Source organism: Mustelus asterias, unplaced genomic scaffold (assembly GCF_964213995.1).
Source record: "Mustelus asterias unplaced genomic scaffold, sMusAst1.hap1.1 HAP1_SCAFFOLD_4195, whole genome shotgun sequence".
NCBI classification, from domain to species: Eukaryota; Metazoa; Chordata; class Chondrichthyes; order Carcharhiniformes; family Triakidae; genus Mustelus; species Mustelus asterias.
In genome coordinates this window covers 1-19,771 of record NW_027594140.1, presented here as the reverse complement: position 1 = coordinate 19,771, position 19,771 = coordinate 1, and the positions used below count along the sequence as shown (strand labels likewise).

General features: G+C 55.3%; 1 protein-coding gene across 1 annotated transcript; it reads left to right on the top strand.

The window, feature by feature from the left end:
- Positions 1–1,521: 1,521 nt before the first annotated feature.
- On the top strand, positions 1,522–17,583 carry LOC144491000 (uncharacterized). The gene is made up of 6 exons (XM_078208681.1): positions 1,522–1,689; positions 6,946–7,126; positions 7,795–7,858; positions 9,129–9,223; positions 14,330–14,559; positions 17,440–17,583. Exons 1-6 carry the CDS (start codon positions 1,552–1,554, stop codon positions 17,581–17,583), a joined length of 852 nt encoding a protein of 283 aa, XP_078064807.1. The 5' UTR covers positions 1,522–1,551.
- The last annotated feature ends 2,188 nt before the right edge of the window (positions 17,584–19,771 follow it).

Sequence of the window (19,771 nt, the reverse complement as noted above, 5' to 3'; positions counted from 1 at the left end):
TGCATTTGGCCCATATCCCTCTATACCCATTGTACCCATGTAACTGTCTAAATGCTTTTTAAAAGACAAAATTGTACCCGCCTCTACTACTACCTCTGGCAGCTCGTTCCAGACACTCACCACCCTCTGTGTGAAAAAATTGCCCCTCTGGATCCTTTTGTATCTCTCCCCTCTCACCATAAACCTATGCCCTCTGGTTTTAGACTCCCCTACCTTTGGGAAAAGATATTGACTATCTAGCTGATCTGTGCCCCTCATTATTTTATAGACCTCTATAAGGTCACCCCTCAGCCTCCTACGCTCCAGAGAAAAAAGTCCCAGTCTATCCAGCCTCACCTTATAACTCAATCCATCAAGTCCCGGTAGCATCCTAGTAAATCTTTTCTGCCCTCTAGTTTAATAATATCCTTTCTATAATAGGGCGACCAGAACTGCACACAGTCTTGATGGGCCGAATGGCCTCCTTCTGCAGTGGAGAGATTGAGTTGCTAGCACAGGCACGGTGGGCTGAATGGCCTCCAGCCAGTCATCCTGTTGGTCCAGACATTGCGTCTGGAGGGAAGTGACTCAGACCCTTCAGTGCGCTGTCCATAAATGGGAGTATTTGACCCACTCTGGTCTGGTTCCGGGGAATGACGGTTCTTATCTAATTGCCTCTGATTTGAGTCATGGTCTGCAGTGACGCTCCGCTGCTCTGAGTCACTGATGAATCATTTCCCTCCCGGCTTGTAGCCACAGCCTGAGGCAATGCTGCTCCCTCCTTCCCAGATAATCGCCGTCTGAGATAAGGCAGCTGGCTCAAGCCAGGAACATCTCGATGGTGCTCGCTATCGCCACCCTGTGGGTGCGGGCTCGGCTGACCAGCGGCTTTGGCATCACTGGCCAGCGTCCAACCGCACCCGCCTGTACCCCCTGCCCTCGGGCAACCTCACCCCTTCGCCCCAAAACCCAGGGTCAGGGGGAGAACACTCAACAGTCTCCCTCAGCACTGTGGAATTGTTAACCTCTCTGTGTCTCTGTCCCCCTCCCCCCCCACTCCCTCTGGGTCTCTGTTCCCCCCCCCCCCCCCCCCCCCCCCACCCCCCCACTCACTCTGGGTCTCTGTCCCCACCCACTCACTGTGGGTCTCTGTCTACCCCCCCTCCCCACTCCCTCTGGGTCTCTGTCTACCCCCCCCCCTCCCCACTCCCTCTGGGTCCCTGTCCCCCCCCCCCCCCCCCCCCCCTCCACTCCCTCTCGGCCTTGCCCCCTTCAAGTGGAGGCCTCCTCCCTGATATTCTCATGCAGCGGCACCTGTTGTTATCTGGCCTATGGACGGGCGACGTGTCTCTAATCTATGTAGCCTGTCGCAATGTTATTTTGCTTCCCGCGGTTTACAAAGATGTTTCGCCAGGACGATTGGCAGGATCGAGTCCCCCCCCCCACTCGTTTTGTCGAGAGTTTCTCTGGTATATGAAGCGGTTCCCCGCTTGCCGTGTCACCGTGGTAACGAGTGTTTTTCCGCCCCCCCCTTGCAGCGAGACAAGTATTTGCCAGGCCCGGGCCACGGTGATGCTGTACGATGATGCCAACAAGAAATGGGTTCCGGCGGGTACCGGGCCCCAGGTCTTCAGCCGGGTTCACATCTACCACAACTCCGGCAACAACACCTTCCGTGTGGTGGGTCGCAAAATGCAGCAGGATCAGCAGGTAATCATATCGGGGAATCCTACAGCCCAGAAGAGGCCCTTCGGCCCATCGAGTCTACATCGGAAACACCTGAACACCCACCTACCGTGGGCGGCACGGTGGCACGGTGGGTTAGCACTGCTGCTTCACAGCTCCAGGGACCTGGGTTCGATTCCCGGCTTGGGTCACTGTCTGTGTGGAGTTTGCACATTCTCCCCGTGTCTGCGTGGGTTTCCACCAGGTGCTCCGGTTTCCTCCCACACTCCAAAGATGTGCGGGTTAGGTTGATTGGCCATGCTAAAAATTGCCCCTCATAGTGTCCTGAGGTGTGTAGGTTAGAGGGATTAGTGGGTAAAATATGTGGGGATATGGGGGTAGGGCCTGGGTGGGATTGTGGTCGGTGCAGACTCGATGGGCCGAATGGCCTCTTTCTGTACTGTAGGGTTTCTATGATTCTAATCCCATCTGCCAGCGCTTGGGCCATAGCCCTGAATGTTATGACGTGCCAAGTGCTCATCCAGGTACTTTCTAAAGGATGTGAGGCATCCCGCCTCCACCGCCCTCCCAGGCAGCGCATTCCAGACCCTCACCACCCTCTGAGTAAAAGAGGTTTTCCTCAAATCCCCCTCAAAATCTCCCACCCCATAGCTTGAAACTACAGGGTGACACAGTGGTCAGCGCTGCTGTCTCACAGCGCCAGGGACCCAGGTTCGATTCCCAGCTTGGGTCACTGTCTGTGTGGAGTCTGCACATTCTCCCCGTATCTGCGTGGGTTTCCTCCGGGTGCTCCGGTTTCCTCCCACAGTCCGAAAGATGTACAGGTTAGGTTGATTGGCTATGGTAAATTGCCCCTTAGTGTCCCGGCATGTGTATTTGGAGGGATTAGCGGGGTAAATGTGTGCGCTTTCGGGTAGAGGGCCTGGGTGGGATTGTGGTCAGTGCAGGCTCGATGGGCCGAATGGCCTCCTTCTGCACTGTAGGGGTTCAATGATTCTACAAAAGGTTGTGAATGTAGCCCAGTCCATCACCCAAACCCATCCATTGACACTGTCTACACTTCCCGCTGCCTTGGCAAAGCAGCCAGCATAATTATGGACCCCACGCACGCCGGACATTCTCTCTTCCACCTTCTTCCATTGGGAAAAAGATACAAAATGTCTGAGGTCACGCACCGACCGACTCAAGAACAGCTTCTTCCCTGCTGCCGTCAGACTTTTGAATGGACCTACCTCGCATTGAGTTGATCTTTCCCTACACCCTAGCTATGACTGTAACACTACATTCTGCACCCTCTCCTTTCCTTCTCTATGAACAGTATGCTTTGTGTAGCGTGCAAGAAACAATACTTTTCACTGTATCCCAATACATTTGACAAATCAAATTAAATTGAATCCATGTCCCCTCGTGACTGACCCTTCAACTCGGGAACAGCTGCTCCCTATCCACTCTGTCCATGTCCCTCATAATCTTGTACACCTCGATCAGGTCGCCCCTCAGTCTTCTCTGCTCCAATGAAAACAACCCAAGCCTATCCAACCTCTCTTCATAACTTCAATGCTCCGTCCCAGGCAGCATCCTGGTGAACCTCCTCTGCACTCCCTCCAGTGCAATCACGTCCTTCCTATAATGTGGCGACCAGAACTGCGCACAGTGCTCCAGCTGTGGCCTCACCAAAGTTCTACACAACTCCATCACGACCTCTCTGTTTTTGTAATCTATGCCTCGATTGATAAAGGTGAGGGTGCCATATGCCTTTTCACAGTGACTTCATTGCAGTGTTAATGTAAGCCTACTTGGGACACTAATCAATAAACTTTAAAAAAAAACTAAGGGACAATTTAGCACGGTCAATCCACCTAACCTGCACATCTTTGGACTGTGGGAGGAAACTGGAGCACCCGGAGGAAACCCACGCAGACACTGGGCGAACATGCTCCTCTACATTGAAAAACCTTAATTATGGCTGATCGTCCAACTCAATACCCTGATCCCACCTCCCCGTCCCCCCACCCCCTCCAAAATCTTCGATCCCCTTCACCCCAAGTGTGATATCTATCTTCCTGTTGAAAACATATCCAATGTTTTGGCCTCAACTGCTATCTGTGGTGGCCAAATCCACAGCTTCATCACTCTCTGGGTAAAGAAATGTCTCCTCATCACTGTCCTAAATGGCCTATCCTATATCCTCAGACAGTGACCCCTGGTTCGGGACTCCCCCACCATCAGGAACACCCCTCCTGCATCAACCCTGTCTAGTCATAGAATTCCTACAGTGCAGAAGGAGGCCATTTGGCCCATCGAGTCTGCACCAACCACAATCCCACCCAGGCCCTGTCCCCGTAACCCCACATATTTTACCTCGTTAATCCCCCTGACACAAAGGGTCAATTTAGCACGGCCAGTCAACCTAACCCGCATACCTTTGGAGTGTGGGAGGAAACCGGAGCACCCGCAGGAAACCCACACAGGCATGGGGAGAATTGGCAGACTCCACACACAGTGCCCCCCCCCCCCCCCCCCCCCCCATTCTTCTGAACTCCAGCGAATACAATCCTAACAAACTCAATCTCTTCGAATTGTCAGTCCCGCCATCCCAGGAATCAGTCTGGTAAACCTTTTCTGCACTCCCTCGAGAGCAAGAACATCCTTCCTCAGAAAAGGAGACCAAAACTGACACATTATTCCATTTGTGGCCTCATCAAAGCCCTGTATAATTGCAACAACACATCCCTGCTCTTATACTGGTCCCCCCCATGCCAACACTTAAGTTAAGAAAACCCACCAATGCCTCTACTTTCTCAGGAGACTACGGGAATTCAGCATGTCAGCTACAACTCTCACCAACTTTTACAGATGCACCATAGAAAGCATCCTTTCTGGTTGTATCGCAGCTTGGTATGGGGCTCCTGCTCTGCCCAAGGACCGCAAGGAACTACAAAGGGTCGTGAATGAAGCCCAATCCATCACACAAACCAGCCTCCCATCCATTGACTCTGTCGACACCTCCCGCTGCCTCGGCAAAGCAGCCAGCATAATTAAGGACCCCCCACGCACCCCGGACATTCTCTCTTCCACCTTCTTCCGTCGGGAAAAAGATACAAAAGTCTGAGGTCACGTACCGACCGACTCAAGAACAGCTTCTTCCCTGTTGCCGTCGGACTTTTGAATGGGCCTACCTCGCACTAAGTTGATCTTTCGCTACACCCTAGTTATGACTGTAACACTACATTCTGCACTCTCTCCTTTCCTTCTCCCCTCTGTACTCTATGAACGGTATGCTTTGTATAGCGCGCAAAAATCAATACTTTACCCTCATCCCAATAATAAATCAACTCAAATTAAAAGCCCTTTGGGAGTGGAAATCTGCCAACCTTATCCTGTCTGGTCTCCACATGACTCCGGAACCACGGGAGCCAATCAGGCTGCAGAATTGTATGAATGACGGTGGCTTGCTCCCACCACCTTCCTACCTCCGCCTGAACCTCTGACCCAGATGTGGCTGCTTTGTCGGCGCTAAGATTTGGGTTTAATTTTGGGTCTGCGCACAAAATCTCCGGTAAAGTCGGTACAGGGCCACGAGGAACGGGTTCAACCATAATTGTCAAAGAGAATTCTATGTTCCTGCGTGTGGTACAGGGCAGCACAGTGGTTAGTGCTGCTGCCTCACAGCACCGGGGACCCAGGTTCACTTCTGGTCTCGGGTCTGTGTGGAGTTTGCACGTTCTCCCCGTGTCTGCATGGGTTTTCTCCGGGTGCTCTTGTTTCCTCCCACAGTCCAAAGATGTGCAGTTTAGGGGGATTGGCCATGCTAAATTGTCCTTTCGTGTCCAAAGATGTGCAGGTTAGGGGGATTGGCCATGCTAAATTGCCCCTTAGTGTCCAAAGATGTGCAGGTTAGGTGGATTGGCCATGCTAAATTGCCCCTCAGTGTTTAAAGATGTGCAGGTTAGGTGGATTGGCCATGCTAAATTGCCCCTTAGTGTCCAAAGATGTGCAGGTTAGGTGGATTGGCCATGCTAAATTGCCCCTTAGTGTCCAAAGATGTGCAGGTTAGGTGGATTGGCCATGCTAAATTGCCTCTTAGTGTCCAAAGATGTGCAGGTTAGGTGGATTGGCCATGCTAAATTGCCCCTTAGTGTCCAAAGATGTGCAGGTTAGGTGGATTGGCCATGCTAAATTGCCCCTTAGTGTCCAAAGATGTGCAGGTTAGGTGGATTGGCCATGCTAAATTGCCCCTTAGTGTCCAAAGATGTGCAGGTTAGGTGGATTGGCCATGCTAAATTGCCCCTTAGTGTCCAAAGATGTGCAGGTTAGGTGGATTGGCCATGCTAAATTGCCCCTTCGTGTCCAAAGATGTGTAGGCTAAGGGGATTGGCCATGCTAAATTGCCCCTTGGTGTCCAAAGATGTGCAGGTTAAGGGGATTAGCCATGCTAAATTGCCCCTTGGTGTCCAAAGATGTGCGGGTGAAGGGGATTAGCAGGATAAAATACGTGGGGTTACCTGGACAGGGCCTAGATGGAATGATCTGTTGGAGAGTCAGTGCAGACTCGATGGGCCGAATGGCTTTCTCGTGCACTGTAGGGATTCTCGGATTCTGTAGGTCGTGAGGATTAAGGGATATAGGGGGGAAGGAGGGATCAGGATATTGAATTTGATGATCAGCCATGATCAAAGTGAATGGCGGAGCAGGCTCGAAGGGCTGAATGGTCTACTCCTGCTAAGTTTCTATGAATAAATACTGGCAGAGGGAACGTTTTCAGTGCTGCGGGATAGGAGCGGGGGAGGATGGGGCAAATGATGGGCAGAATGGCCTTTTCTGTGGAACAGTCTATGGTCCAATGAGATATTTGCTGTCCTTAAAGTGGGCCATGATTCCAAGTAAAAGTTTGTTGTTAGTGTCACAAGTAAGGCTGACATTAACACCGCAATGAAGTTACTGTGAAAATCCCCTAGTCGCCACACTCCGGCGCCTGTTCGGGTAACACTGAGGGAGAACTTAGCATCTAACCAGCACGTCTTTTGGACTGTGGGAGGAAACTCAATAGACACGGGGGGGGAAAACGTGCAGACTCCACACAGACAGTGACCCGAGGCCGGGATTGAACCCGGGCCTCTGGTGCCGTGAGGCAGCAGTGCCAACCACTGTGCCACCGTGCTGCCCTTACTTCTGAGCCGCGCAGTCTTTACGCGGGTATCTGCCTGTGGCGCGTGCCCCTTTTAATGACCTTGTGGGCCCCGGCAGGTTAACCCTGTGTGTTGCTTCCCTCCTCCCCAGGTTGTGATTAACTGTTCCATCGTCAAGGGCCTCAAGTACAACCAGGCCACGCCTAGCTTCCACCAGTGGCGGGACATGCGTCAGGTCTGGGGCCTGAACTTCGGGAGCAAGGAGGATGCCACGCTATTCGCCAACGGGATGCATCACGCCCTCGAGGTGCTCGAAGGCATGGCGAGTGTGGGTATGTGTGTGACCATGGTGGGGGAGGGGGTGGGATGAGGCGTCGGAGTCCCCACGCTGAGATTGGCGGGGGAGGGGGTGTGGGCGAGCGCACGTTGCCCATATAAAGTTGACCATCCGAAACTGGCGCCAAGAAAGAGGCCTACTAGCCACTGAGACGGAGGAGCAGAAGTAGGCCTTTCAGCCCATCGAATCTGCTCCACCATTCAATGAGGTCGTGACTGCTCTGAAATTGTGGCCAACCCCACTTTCCCCGCCTTATCCCCCTCGATTCTCCGTCTACCTGTGGAACCTTCGGGTCATCTTCAGCGCTTGACACCCTGGCATTGAGTTTCTGAATCACCTCCAGCCCCACAATCCTCCAAATTCTTCCGATTCTGGTCTCATGACTGGGCCATTGGCAGACGTGCCTTCAGCTGCCTGGGGGAAGGGGACCCCCCTCGAGCTCTGGAATTCTCTCTCTCTCTCAACCTCTCCGCCGTCCTTCAACCCAACCGAGCTTTTGGCCGCCTGATCTCTCCCGGCCTAGCCCGCTGATGGGTCTTTGCCTGGTGCAACCTCCTGGGAATCGCCCCTCGGGATTCGGCGCTATACAAATGCAAGTCGCTGGCCTCCACGCCGAGGGAAGTGCCACCATTAACTCTTTTGGTGTCTTTTCTTCCTGCACAGGACCCACTACCCCGCGAACGGTGAATAATGGACCAACGGCTGAAGAGGTGGAACAGCAGAGGAGGTGAGTGCCCCCTGCGGGTAAGGGCATTGACCCCATTTAAGCCAAACCCAAGTTGGAACTCGAGGCAGCCTCCGCCAGGCAGCAACTCAGCCCGTTTGCTAAGCACTGCTATTGACACCAGCTTTAGTCCTCGAGATTGCCATTAACACATCCACTGTCCTGTACCCGAAACATCTTTGTGCAATCTGCCCTCCCCTTCCCGCCCATCGCTGACTCAAGCCCCTCTCAAACCCATCGCGTTTCTCCCTCTCTCTAACTCTGAAGAAGAGTCACGCAGGCTCGTGGAATCCCTGCAGTGCAGAAGGAGGCCATTCAGCCCATTGAGTCTGCACCGACTCTCCAAAAGAACATCCCACCCGGGTTCTATCCCTGTACCCTCATGTATTTACCCCACTAATCCACCTAACCTACACATGTTGGGGCATTAAGGGGCAATTTAGCATGGCCAATCCACCTAAACCGCACATCTTTGGGCACTAAGGGGCAATTTAGCACGGCCAATCCACCTAACCTACACATCTTTGGGCACTAAGGGGCAATTTAGCATGGCCAATCCACCTAACCTGCACATCTTTGGACACTAAGGGGCAATTTAGCATGGCCAATCCACCCAACCTGCACATCTTTGGACACTAAGGGGCAATTTAGCATGGCCAATCCACCTAACCTGCACATCTTCCTGTGGGAGGCACCCGGAGGAAACCCATGCAGACACGGGGAGAACGTGCAAACTCCACGCACAGTGACCCGAAGCCGGAATTGAACCCGGGTCTTTGGCGCTGTGAGGCAGCAGTGCTAACTGTGCTCTGGTTGAATGGTGAAGCGCGATGGAAGGGCTCAATGGTCTACTCCTGCTCCTAACTCCTTTGTGGGTATGCGTGACCATTGCTACACTGGTGGGGGAGGGGGTGAGATGAGGCGTCGGAGTCCCCACACTGAGATTGGCGGGGGAGGGGAAGAAGTCAACTACTTCCTCCGCCATCGCCAGGTCAAAGAGCAAGTGGCCCTGATTGGATGGCCGGAGAGGTTGGGGGGGGGGGGTCTTTGCTTGTGACCCAATGGTGGTTGGTGCGGGCTCGGGTGTCCCACTCGCCGCCCATCAGAGCAGCAGTGAGCGCCGGTGAGTTGAAGGCGACACAGCTGCCCTGGCAAGGAAGGAGACAAGAGTTGACCATTTGACCTTGGTCCTGGAGGCCGGGGAGGGGGGGGGGGTGGTTAAACCAGCCAGCTGTGTTCCTAACATCTGTGTGTGTGTGTCGCTGGCCAACAGGCAACAGCTGGAGCAGCAGCAGAAGCTGGAGCAACAGAAGCTGGAGCAGCAGAGACTAGAACAAGAGCGAGAACAGCAGGAGCGGCGTAGCGCAGGTAGGCCAGGGTGGGGTGGGGGACACGGGAGGGGGGGGGGTGGTGCCTCGACCCTCCCTGGCGACTTCAGTCTACCTGTGGTGGAATTGGTAAAACAAATTGGTGTCTGCACCGTACTGATTCCTGTGGCAGTAGATCCAGGCGTAGGTGGCACAGTGGTTAGCGCCGCTGCCTCACAGCGCCGGGGACCCGGGTTCGATTCCGGCCTCGGGTCACTGTCTGTGTGGAGTTCTCCCCATGTCTGCGTGGGTTTCCTCCCCGCACTCCAAAGCCAATTGGAATTCCCCCAACCAGCGGGTCCTCGGCTGGGGGGGCAAACTGGGATTCCAACCCCTGACCTCCCAAAACTTGAGCCGAACTGGTACTTCGGAAGCGTGGATGGGTTGCTTATCCCCGGAATCTGTGGCGATCGAGGAGAGTTATGTAACTGGTAAGTCCGTGAAAGCGGATTTAGTCCCCTGACGTTGTGAGCTGTTGGACATCTGGCTCCGAACCAACCAGGCCCCAAACAACGAGTTCTTTTAACAAAGAACAAAGAAAATTACAGCACAGGAACAGGCCCTTCGGCCCCTCCAAGCCTGCACCGACCATGCTGCCCGACTGAACTAAAACCCCCTACCCTTCCGGGGACCATATCCCCCTATTCCCATCCTATTCACGTATTTGTCAAGGCGCCCCTTAAAAGTCACTATCATATCCGCTTCCACTAAAATTTAAAAGTTCATTTATTAGTCACAAGTAAGGCTTGCGTTAACACTGCAATGAAGTTACTGTGAAATTCCCCTCGTTGCCACACTCCGGCGCCTGTTCGGGTCAATGCACCCTAACCAGCTTTCAGACTGTGGGAGGAAGCCGGAGCACCCGGAGGAAACCCACGCAGACACGGGGAGAACGTGCAAACTCCACACAGACACTGACCCAGCCGAGTTCCAGGCACCCACTGTGTAAAAACCTGCCTCGTACATCTCCTTTAAACTCTGCCCCTCGCACCTTAAATCTGTGCCCCCTAGTAATTGACTCTTCCACCCTGGGAAAAAGCTTCTGACTATCCACTCTGCCCCTTATAATCTTGTAGATCTCTATCAGCTCGCCCCCTCAACCTCCGTCGCTCCAGTGAGAACAAACCAAGTTTCTCCAACCTCTCCTCGTAGCTAATGCCCTCCATACCAGGCAACATCCTGGTAAATCTTTCCTGTACCCTCTCCAAAGCCTCCACATCCTTCTGGTAGTGTGGCGACCAGAATTGAACCCTATATTCCAAGTGCGGCCTAACTAAGGTTCTATAAAGCGTCAACGTGACTTGCCAATTTTTTGCCCCGGTGCTCTGCACAGAAACACAATCAAACCATGTGATTCCCGAGTCACACGAGAGGTCAGGTGACCCAGAGCTTGGCCGAAGAGGGAAGTGTTGAGTGAGATCCCAACAGAAGGTGGTGAGGTTCGAGGCCTCCTGGGGGTGCGATGGACGGCCTAGTGGTATTATCGCTAAACTATTGATCCAGAAACTTGGCCAATGTTCTGGGGGACCCGGGTTCGAATCCCTTCACGGCAGATGGTGGAATTTGAATTGGATTAATAAAAATCTGGAATTGAAAGCTAGTTTCAGTAATGGTGACCATGATATATCATTGGTGCTCTCATAGAATCAAAGGTAACCTGTATTTACCCTGCTAACCCCCTAGCACTAGGGTCAAGTTAGCATGGCCAATCCACCTAACCCGCACATCTTTGTGCAATCTGTCCTCCCCTCCCGCCTATCGCTGACTCAACCCCCTCTCAAACCCATCGCGTTTCTCCCTCTCTTAGCTCTGAAGAAATCACACCGACTCCTAGGATCCCTGCGGTGCAGAAAGAGGCCATTCAGCCCATCAGGTCTGCGCCAACTCTCCGAAAGAACATCCCACCCTGATCCTATCCCTGTAACCGCACATATTTACCCTGCTAACCACCTAACCTACGGGGCAGTATGAGACAACTCTGTCGGAGAGTTGGTGCTGACTCGATGGGCCGAATGGCCTCCTTCTGCGCTGTAGGGATTCTACAATTGTCCTAATAACCCATCTGGTTCGCTAATCTGGGCCAGGCGATAGCCTAGTGGTATTATCGCTAGACTTTTAATCCAGAAACTCAGCTAATGTTCTGGGTGACCCGGGTTCGAATCCCGCCACAGCAGATGATGGAATTTGAATTCAATAAAAAGTATCTGGAATTAAGAATCTACTGATGACCCATTGTCGGAAAAACCCATCTGATTCCTTTAGGGAAGGAAATCTGCCGTCCTTACCCGGTCTGGCCTACATGTGACTCCAGAGCCACAGCAATGGGGTTGACTCTCAACTGCCCTCCAAGGGCAACTAGGGATGGGCAATAAATGCTGGGCCCAGCCAGCGACGCCCATGTCCCATGAATGAATAAAAATAAAGGTAAAGAGGTTTATTCGTAGGCGTTTACAGCCCAGAACGAGGCCATTCGGCCCATCATGGTCACGCCAGTCACCAAAGTTCTCACCGCACTGATCCCATTTTCCAGTGCTTGGCCCATAGCCCTGGAGGCTACAGCAGCACCAGTGACCCGGTCACTTTGGGAGGGAATTCCAGAGCAATGGGATCCCGGCAAACAGACGCTTGGCCACCAGTGGAGGGGCGACTTATAATTGGGAATGCAAGGAGGAGCCAGCGTTAGAGGAGGGCCGGGATCTTGGGAGAGTTTTGGTGTTGCTGGAGGAGGTGACACACACACCAATCTTCTTTTAACGTTCTCTCCCTGTACGACCCACCCACCCCCCCTCTTTGTTCGGTGAGTCATTCAAACATTGTCTTATACGTTGACCGTTCAAATGAGAATTACTTCAGAAAAGGTCGCACCTGCGAAGGCTCCGTTGGAAGCAGAGCCGGCTACAGTGCGCACTGCAGCATCTTAAGAATTCATCAACTCCTTCCAAACCCACGACCACCAGCAGATACATGGGGAACACCTCCTGCAAATTCCCCTCAGCCAAACCACTCACCACCCTGACTCAGGGATATAGAAACTAGAAGCAGGAGGAGGCCATTCGGCCCTTCGAGCCTGCTCCGCCATTCATTTTGATCATGGCTGATCATCGAATTCAATATCTTGATCCCTCCCTCCCCCCCATATCCCTCGATCCCTTTAGCCCCAAGAGCTAGATCTAATTTCTTCTTGAAATCACACAACGTTTTGGCCTCAACTACTTTCTGTGGGAGTGAATTCCACACATTCACCATCCTCTGGGTGAAGAAATTTCTCCTCGCCTCAGTCCTAAAAGGTTTACCCCTTATCCCCAAACTATGACCCCCTAGTTCTGGATTCCCCCACCATCAGGAACATTCTTTCTGAATCTACCCTGTCTAATCCTGTTAGAATTTTACAAGTTTCTATGAGATCCCCTCTCACTCTTCTAAACTCCAGTGAATATAATCCTAACCGACTTAGTCTCTCCTCATATGACAGACCTGCCATCCCAGGAATCAGCCTGGTAAACCTTCGCTGCGCTCCCTCTATAGCAAGGACATCCTTCCTCAGATCAGGACACCAAAACTGCACACAATAGTCCAGGTGTGGCCTCACCAACGCCCTATACAATTGCAGCAAAATATCCCTGTCCCTATACTCAAATCCTCTCGCTATGAAGGCCAAACATACCATTTGCCTTCTTTACTGCCTGCTGTACCTGCACGCTTACTTTCAACGACTGGTGCACGAGGACTCCAAGGTCTCGTTGAGAATCCTCTGATAAGGACACCAAAACTGCACACGATGCAATATTTGGAAATATTGTAAATTGGGAGAGGGGAGTGTGCAGCGGGACCTGGGTGTCCTTGTGCACCAGTCGCTGAAGGTAAGCATGCAGGTGCAGCAGGCGGTAAAGAAGGCAAATGGTATGTTGGCCTTCATTGCGAGAGGTTTCGAGTACAGGAGCACGGATGTGTTGTTGCAATTATACAGGGCCTTGGTGAGGCCACACCTAGAGTGTTGTGTGCAGTTTTGGTCTCCTTTTCTGAGGAAGGATGTTCTTGCTCTCGAGGGAGTGCAGCGAAGGTTTACCAGGCTGATTCCGGGGATGGCGGGACTGATGCATGAGGAGAGATTGACCAGGTTAGGATTGTTTTCACAGGGGGGGGATCTCATAGAGACTTAAAATTCTAACAGGGTTAGACAGGGTAGATGCAGAAAGAATGTTCCCGATGGTGGGGGGAGTCCAGAACTAGGGGTCATAAAATGAGGATAAGGGGTAAACCTTAGGACTGAGGTGAGGAGAGATTTCTTCACCCAGAGGGTGGTGAATGTGTGGAATTCACTCCCACAGAAAGTAGTTGAGGCCAAAACGTTGTGTTTGATGCAGGAAAGATATTCCCGATGGTGGGGGAGTCCAGAACCAGGGGTCACAGTCTGAGGATTCGGGGTAGACCATTGAGGACGGAGGTGAGGAGACATTTCTTCACCCAAAGAGTGGTGAGCCTGTGGAATTCATTACCACAGGAAGGAGTTGATGTCAAAATCTTGAATGTATCCAAGAGGCAGCTGGATATAGCACTTGGGGTGAACGGGATCAAAGGTTATGGGGAGAAAGCAGGATGAGGCTATTGAGTTGGATGATCAGCCATGTTGGTGATGAATGGGGGAGCAGGCTCGAAGGGCCGAATGGCCTCCTCCTGCTCCTATCTTCTATGTTTCTATGTTGGAGGTTCCTTCACTGTTGCTGGGTCAAATCCCTGGAACACCCTCGCTAACAGCACTGGGGGTGTACCTATACCACAGGGGTTCAAGATGGCGGCTCACCCACCACCTTCTCAAGGGGTAATTAGGGATGGGGAATAAATGCTAGTCTAGAGAAGCCCACATCCCCATGGAAGGAATCGTTAGTGAGTTAGTGGGAATGTGGAAGGCGTCTCTACAGGTCATGGGTGAAGGGAATGGCATTGATGTATTTAACTGGAGATTGGTTGAGTTTGTAGGGAGTGTATTTAATTTTTCAGGCTCAGTGAAGGCTCACCTGGCTGAAGAGCCAGCTCCTGTTGCTGTTTGTGGATTGGTGGCCAATCCTCGGTGTTAACCCCTCTCTCTTTTTCTTTTCTTTTTCCCCAGTGCCTCCCGCCCCTCCAGCTCCGGCCGGGGGTCCCCCAGCCCCGCCCCCTCCGCCTGGACCCCCACCCCCACCGGGCCCGCCCCCGCCGCCCTTGGCCCCGCCCCCTCCCTCGGGGAGCGGGCCGCCCCCTCCTCCCCCGCTGCCCCCCAGCAGCGGCACGTCAAGTGGAGGTGCCGGGGGGGGCCTCGCGCAGGCGCTGCAGGCCGCCAAGCTGAAGAAAATGGCACAGGTGAGTGATCTCCGCTGTGATTGGTGGACAGGTGGGTGCGCTCTCGGCTGTGATTGGTGGACAGGTGGGTGCGCTGGGCTGTGATTGGTGGAGAGATGGGCACGCTGGGCTGTGATTGGTGGAGAGGTGGGCACGCTGGGCTGTGATTGGCAGAGAGGTGGGTGCACTGGGCTGTGATTGGCAGAGAGGCGGGCGCGCTGGGCTGTGATTGGTAGACAGGTGGGCGAGCTGGGCTGTGATTGGTGGACAGGTGGGTGCGCTCTCGGCTGTGATTGGTGGACAGGTGGGTGCGCTGGGCTGTGATTGGTGGAGAGATGGGCACGCTGGGCTGTGATTGGTGGAGAGGTGGGCACGCTGGGCTGTGATTGGTGGAGAGGTGGGTGCGCTGGGCTGTGATTGGCAGAGAGGTGGGTGCGCTGGGCTGTGATTGGTAGACAGGTGGGCCAGCTGGGCTGTGATTGGTGGACAGGTGGGTGCGCTGGGCGCTCTGGGCTGTGATTGGCAGAGAGGTGGGTACTCTGGGCTCTGGTCAAATGAACCAGAATTTCCTATTCTCAAACCCCAATCTGAGCCGGTCCAAGGGAGCTGTGCTTTAGGACTGAAAAAACAGCCCAGTCCCTGTGGAAACATCAAAGAGAGAAACACAGTAACTCCCACAAAGAGCATTCAGGAAGGTGGCGACTGGTCTACTGGATGGGCTGCTCCACCCTGGGTGTCTTCACAGAAGGAGCTCGATGGAATGGGATGGGGGGGGAAACTGGGGGGTGAGGTGGTGGGTGGGAAGTTGGGGAGAGGGGATGTTGGGTGAGGGGTGGAATTCTCCCCGCATGTCCTGGCCAATGCTCACCCTTCTACCAAGACCAGTAGAGCCAATGAGCTGTTTGTGGGATCTTGCTGTGTACAGTCGGCCTATCCCGGGGGGTTTAATTCCCTGCGAAGCTTCCCCGGGGACAGCCAGAGATCGAACGGCAGCATCGCCCCAAATTCGACAGTGAATTTTTGGGATTTTGTTGCCAATTTCCCCCCTCCCCCCCCCCCCCCCCCCCAATTAAACTCTTTAACGTCTCCACTGCCCCTTCCCTTCCCTTTTCCCCTCCCTCTTTCCCCCTTCCTCCCCCGCTCCTACTCCCCTTTCCTCCTCCCCCCCCCTTCTCCTCCCCCCCTTCCCACCTCCCCCCCTTCCCCCTTCCCCCCCTTACCACCCCCCCTTCTTCCGCCGCCTCCCCCCTTCCCCCCCTTCCCCTTTCCACCCCCTCTCCCCCCCCACCCTTCTCTCCCCCCCCACCCTTCTCTCCCCCCCCCCACCCTTCTCTCCCCCCCCACCCTTCTCTCCCCCCCACCCTCTCTCCCCCCCCACCCTTCTCTCCCCCCCCACCCTTCTCTCCCCCCCCACCCTTCTCTCCCCCCCCCCCCTTCTCCCCCCCCACCCTTCTCTCCCCCCCCACCCTTCTCTCCCCCCCACCCTTCTCTCCCCCCCCCACCCTCCCCCCCCCACCCTTCTCTCCCCCCCCCACCCTTCTCTCCCCCCCCCACCCTTCTCTCCCCCCCCACCCTTCTCCCCCCCCCCCCCCTTCTCTCCCCCCCCACCCTTCTCTCCCCCCCCACCCCTTCTCTCCCCCCCCACCTCTCCCCCCCCACCCTTCTCTCCCCCCCCACCCTTCTCTCCCCCCCCACCCTTCTCTCCCCCCCCACCCTTCTCTCCCCCCCCACCCTTCTCTCCCCCCCCACCCTTCTCTCCCCCCCCACCCTTTCTCTCCCCCCCCACCCTTCTCTCCCCCCCCACCCTTCTCTCCCCCCCCACCCTTCTCTCCCCCCCCACCCTTCTCTCCCCCCCCCACCCTTCTCTCCCCCCCACCCTTCTCTCCCCCCCCCCCCTTTCTCTCCCCCCCCACCCTTCTCTCCCCCCCACCCTTCTCTCCCCCCCCACCCTTCTCTCCCCCCCACCCTTCTCTCCCCCACCCCTCCTCCCCCCCCACCCTTCTCTCCCCCCCCACCCTTCTCTCCCCCCCCACCCTTCTCTCCCCCCCCACCCTTCTCTCCCCCCCCACCCTTCTCTCCCCCCCCACCCTTCTCTCCCCCCCCACCCTTCTCTCCCCCCCACCCTTCTCTCCCCCCCCACCCTTCTCTCCCCCCCCACCCTTCTCTCCCCCCCCACCCTTCTCTCCCCCCCCACCCTTCTCTCCCCCCCACCCTTCTCTCCCCCCCCACCCTTCTTCCCCCCCCACCCTTCTCTCCCCCCCACCCTTCTCTCCCCCCCCACCCTTCTCTCCCCCCCACCCTTCTCTCCCCCCCCACCCTTCTCTCCCCCCCCACCCTTCTCTCCCCCCCACCCTTCTCTCCCCCCCCACCCTTCTCTCCCCCCCCACCCTTCTCTCCCCCCCCACCCTTCTCTCCCCCCCACCCTTCTCTCCCCCCCCACCCTTCTCTCCCCCCCCACCCTTCTCTCCCCCCCACCCTTCTCTCCCCCCCCACCCTTCTCTCCCCCCCCCACCCTTCTCTCCCCCCCCGCCCTTCTCTCCCCCCCCGCCCTTCTCTCCCCCCCGCCCTTCTCTCCCCCCCGCCCTTCTCTCCCCCCCGCCCTTCTCTCCCCCCCGCCCTTCTCTCCCCCCGCCCTTCTCTCCCCCCCGCCCTTCTCTCCCCCCCGCCCTTCTCTCCTCCCCCCCCCCGCCCTTCTCTCCTCCCCCCCGCCCTTCTCTCCTCCCCCCCCCCCGCCCTTCTCTCCTCCCCCCCCCCCCCCGCCCTTCTCTCCTCCCCCCCCCCCCCCCGCCCTTCTCTCCTCCCCCCCCCCCCCCCGCCCTTCTCTCCTCCCCCCCCCCGCCCCTCTCTTCTCCCCCCCCCCCCCCCGCCTCCCCTCTCTCCCTTTCTTCTCCCCCTCCCCAGGCTGAAGAGGCAGGAAGCACCAGCCCCAAGAACGACAGCCGAGGAGGTGGAGGTGGTGGAAGTGGAGGAGGAGGTGGTGGAGGAGGAGGAGGAGGAGGAGGCGGACTGATGGAAGAAATGAGTGCCATGTTGGCAAGAAGGTGAGGATTGTGGAAGGGGGGGGGGGGGGGTGATCAGTGGGCAAGGGGCTTTGTGTCCCTGTCAGGAATTTACCCCCTGCCATCCCCGGGGCACGTGTCTCTGTCAGAACGCCCATTGCAAGATTGTTTTCCCCACTGGTTGTCCATCCTCTGGTGTTGTGGTGATGTCACTGAGCTCACAATCCAGAGGCCCACCCCCAGGTTAATAATCTGGGGGAACCCTGGGTTCAAATCCCACCACAGCAGCTGGTGAACTTTTAAATTGAAGTTTTAAAAAATCTGGAATCAGAAAGTTAATCTCAGTGACCGTGACAGCTATCGTTGGTTCTCTGTCCAAGACTTAGTGCCGTTTCGATGGACCGAATGGCCTCCTCCTGCACTGTTGGGATTCTAGAGAAAAAAGAAGGCCCTTCAGGGAAGGAAATCTGCCATCCTTGCCCGGTCTGGCCGACATGTGACCCCAGAGCCGCAGCAATGGGGTCAACGCTAAACTGACCCTCTGAAACAGTCGCCACACTACCAGAAGGATGTGGAGGCTTTGGAGAGGGTACAGAAAAGATTTACCAGGATGTTGCCTGGCATGGAGGGCATTAGCTATGAGGAGAAGTTGGAGAAACTTGGATTGTTCTCACTGGAGCGACGGAGGTTGAGGGGGCGACCTGATAGAAGTCTACAAGATTATGAGAGGCATGGACAGAGTGGATAGCCAGAAGCCTTTTCCCAGGGTGGAAGAGTCAATTACTAGGGGGCATCGGTTTAAGGTGCGAGGGGCAAGGTTTAAAGATGTACGAGGCAAGTTTTTTTACACAGAGGGTGGTGGGTGCCTGGCACGGTAGCACAGTGGTTAGCACTGCTGCTTCACAGCTCCAGGGTCCCGGGTTCGATTCCCGGCTCGGGTCACTGTCTGTGTGGAGTTTGCACATTCTCCTCGTGTCTGCGTGGGTTTCCTCCGGGTGCTCCGGTTTCCTCCCACAGTCCAAAGATGTGCGGGTTAGGTTGATTGGCCAGGTTAAAAATTGTCCCTTAGAGTCCTGGGATGCGTAGGTTAGAGGGATTAGCGGGTAAAATGTGTGGGGGTCGGGCCTGGGTGGGATTGTGGTCGGTGCAGACTCGATGGGCCGAATGGCCTCCTTCTGCACTGTAGGGTTTCTATGTTTCTAACTCGCTGCCGGGGGAGGTAGTGGAAGCGGATACGATAGTGACTTTTAAGGGGCGTCTGGACAAATACGTGAATAGGATGGGAATAGAGGGATATGGTCCCCGGAAGGGTAGGGGGTTTTTAGTTGAGTCGGGGCAGCATGGTCGGTGCAGGCTTGGAGGGGCCGAAGGGCCTGTTCCTGTGCTGGAATGTTCTTTGTCCTCTGAAATGGCCAAGCGGGACACTCGGTTCAAGGGGCAGTTAGGGATGTTGACCCAGCTGGCGACGCCCGTGTCCCGTCAACGAGTTAATAAAACGCACACCGATTGAATCGATTAATTTCTGCTGGTTGGGGACCCAGTTGCCTTGTTTACTAAAAGCAGAAAAGACTGGAAAAACTCAGCAGGTCCGGCAGCGTCTTGAGGGAGGAGAGAAACAAGAGTTAGTGTTTCGTGTCCACGTGAGTTTTGGATCGGAGGGAAATGTGGCAGGTTATATTCCGCTTAACGTGGGGGCCGGTGGAAGAGCTGGAACTCAGTAGAAGGTCAGTGATTGGTGGGAGGGATAGCAGGAAAGTTGTTTAAAGTTTATTTATTAGTGTCACCAGTAAGGCTGGCATTAACACTGCAATGAAGTTACTGTGAAGATCCCCTAGTCGCCACACTCCTGTTCGGGTAACACTGAGGGAGAATTTAGCATGGCCGATGCACCCCCAATCAGCACGTCTTGCGGACTGTGGGAGGAAACCGGAGCACCCGGAGGAAAACCCACGCAGACACGGGGAGAACGTGCAGACTCCACACAGACAGTGACCCAAGCTGGGAATCGAACCCTGGGATCCTGGCGCTGTTGAGGCAGGCCGTAGAACCCCTACACTGCAGGAAGCGTCCATTCGGCCCATCGGGTCTGCACCAACCACAATCCCACCCAGGCCCTACCCCCATATCCCTACATATTTTACCCGCTAATCCCGCTAACCGACGCATCTCAGGACACTAAGGGGCAATTTGTAACCTGGCCAATCATCCTAACCCGCACATCTTTCGGACTGTGG

Bases quoted from the DNA above. Each gene is read 5' to 3' on its own strand.
- LOC144491000 (XM_078208681.1), top strand. From the start codon at position 1,552: ATGCTGTACGATGATGCCAACAAGAAATGGGTTCCGGCGGGTACCGGG. The intron at 1,690-6,945 runs GTAATCATATCG...CCTCCTCCCCAG, and splicing joins AAATGCAGCAGGATCAGCAG to GTTGTGATTAACTGTTCCAT. The intron at 7,127-7,794 runs GTATGTGTGTGA...CTTCCTGCACAG, and splicing joins CGAAGGCATGGCGAGTGTGG to GACCCACTACCCCGCGAACG.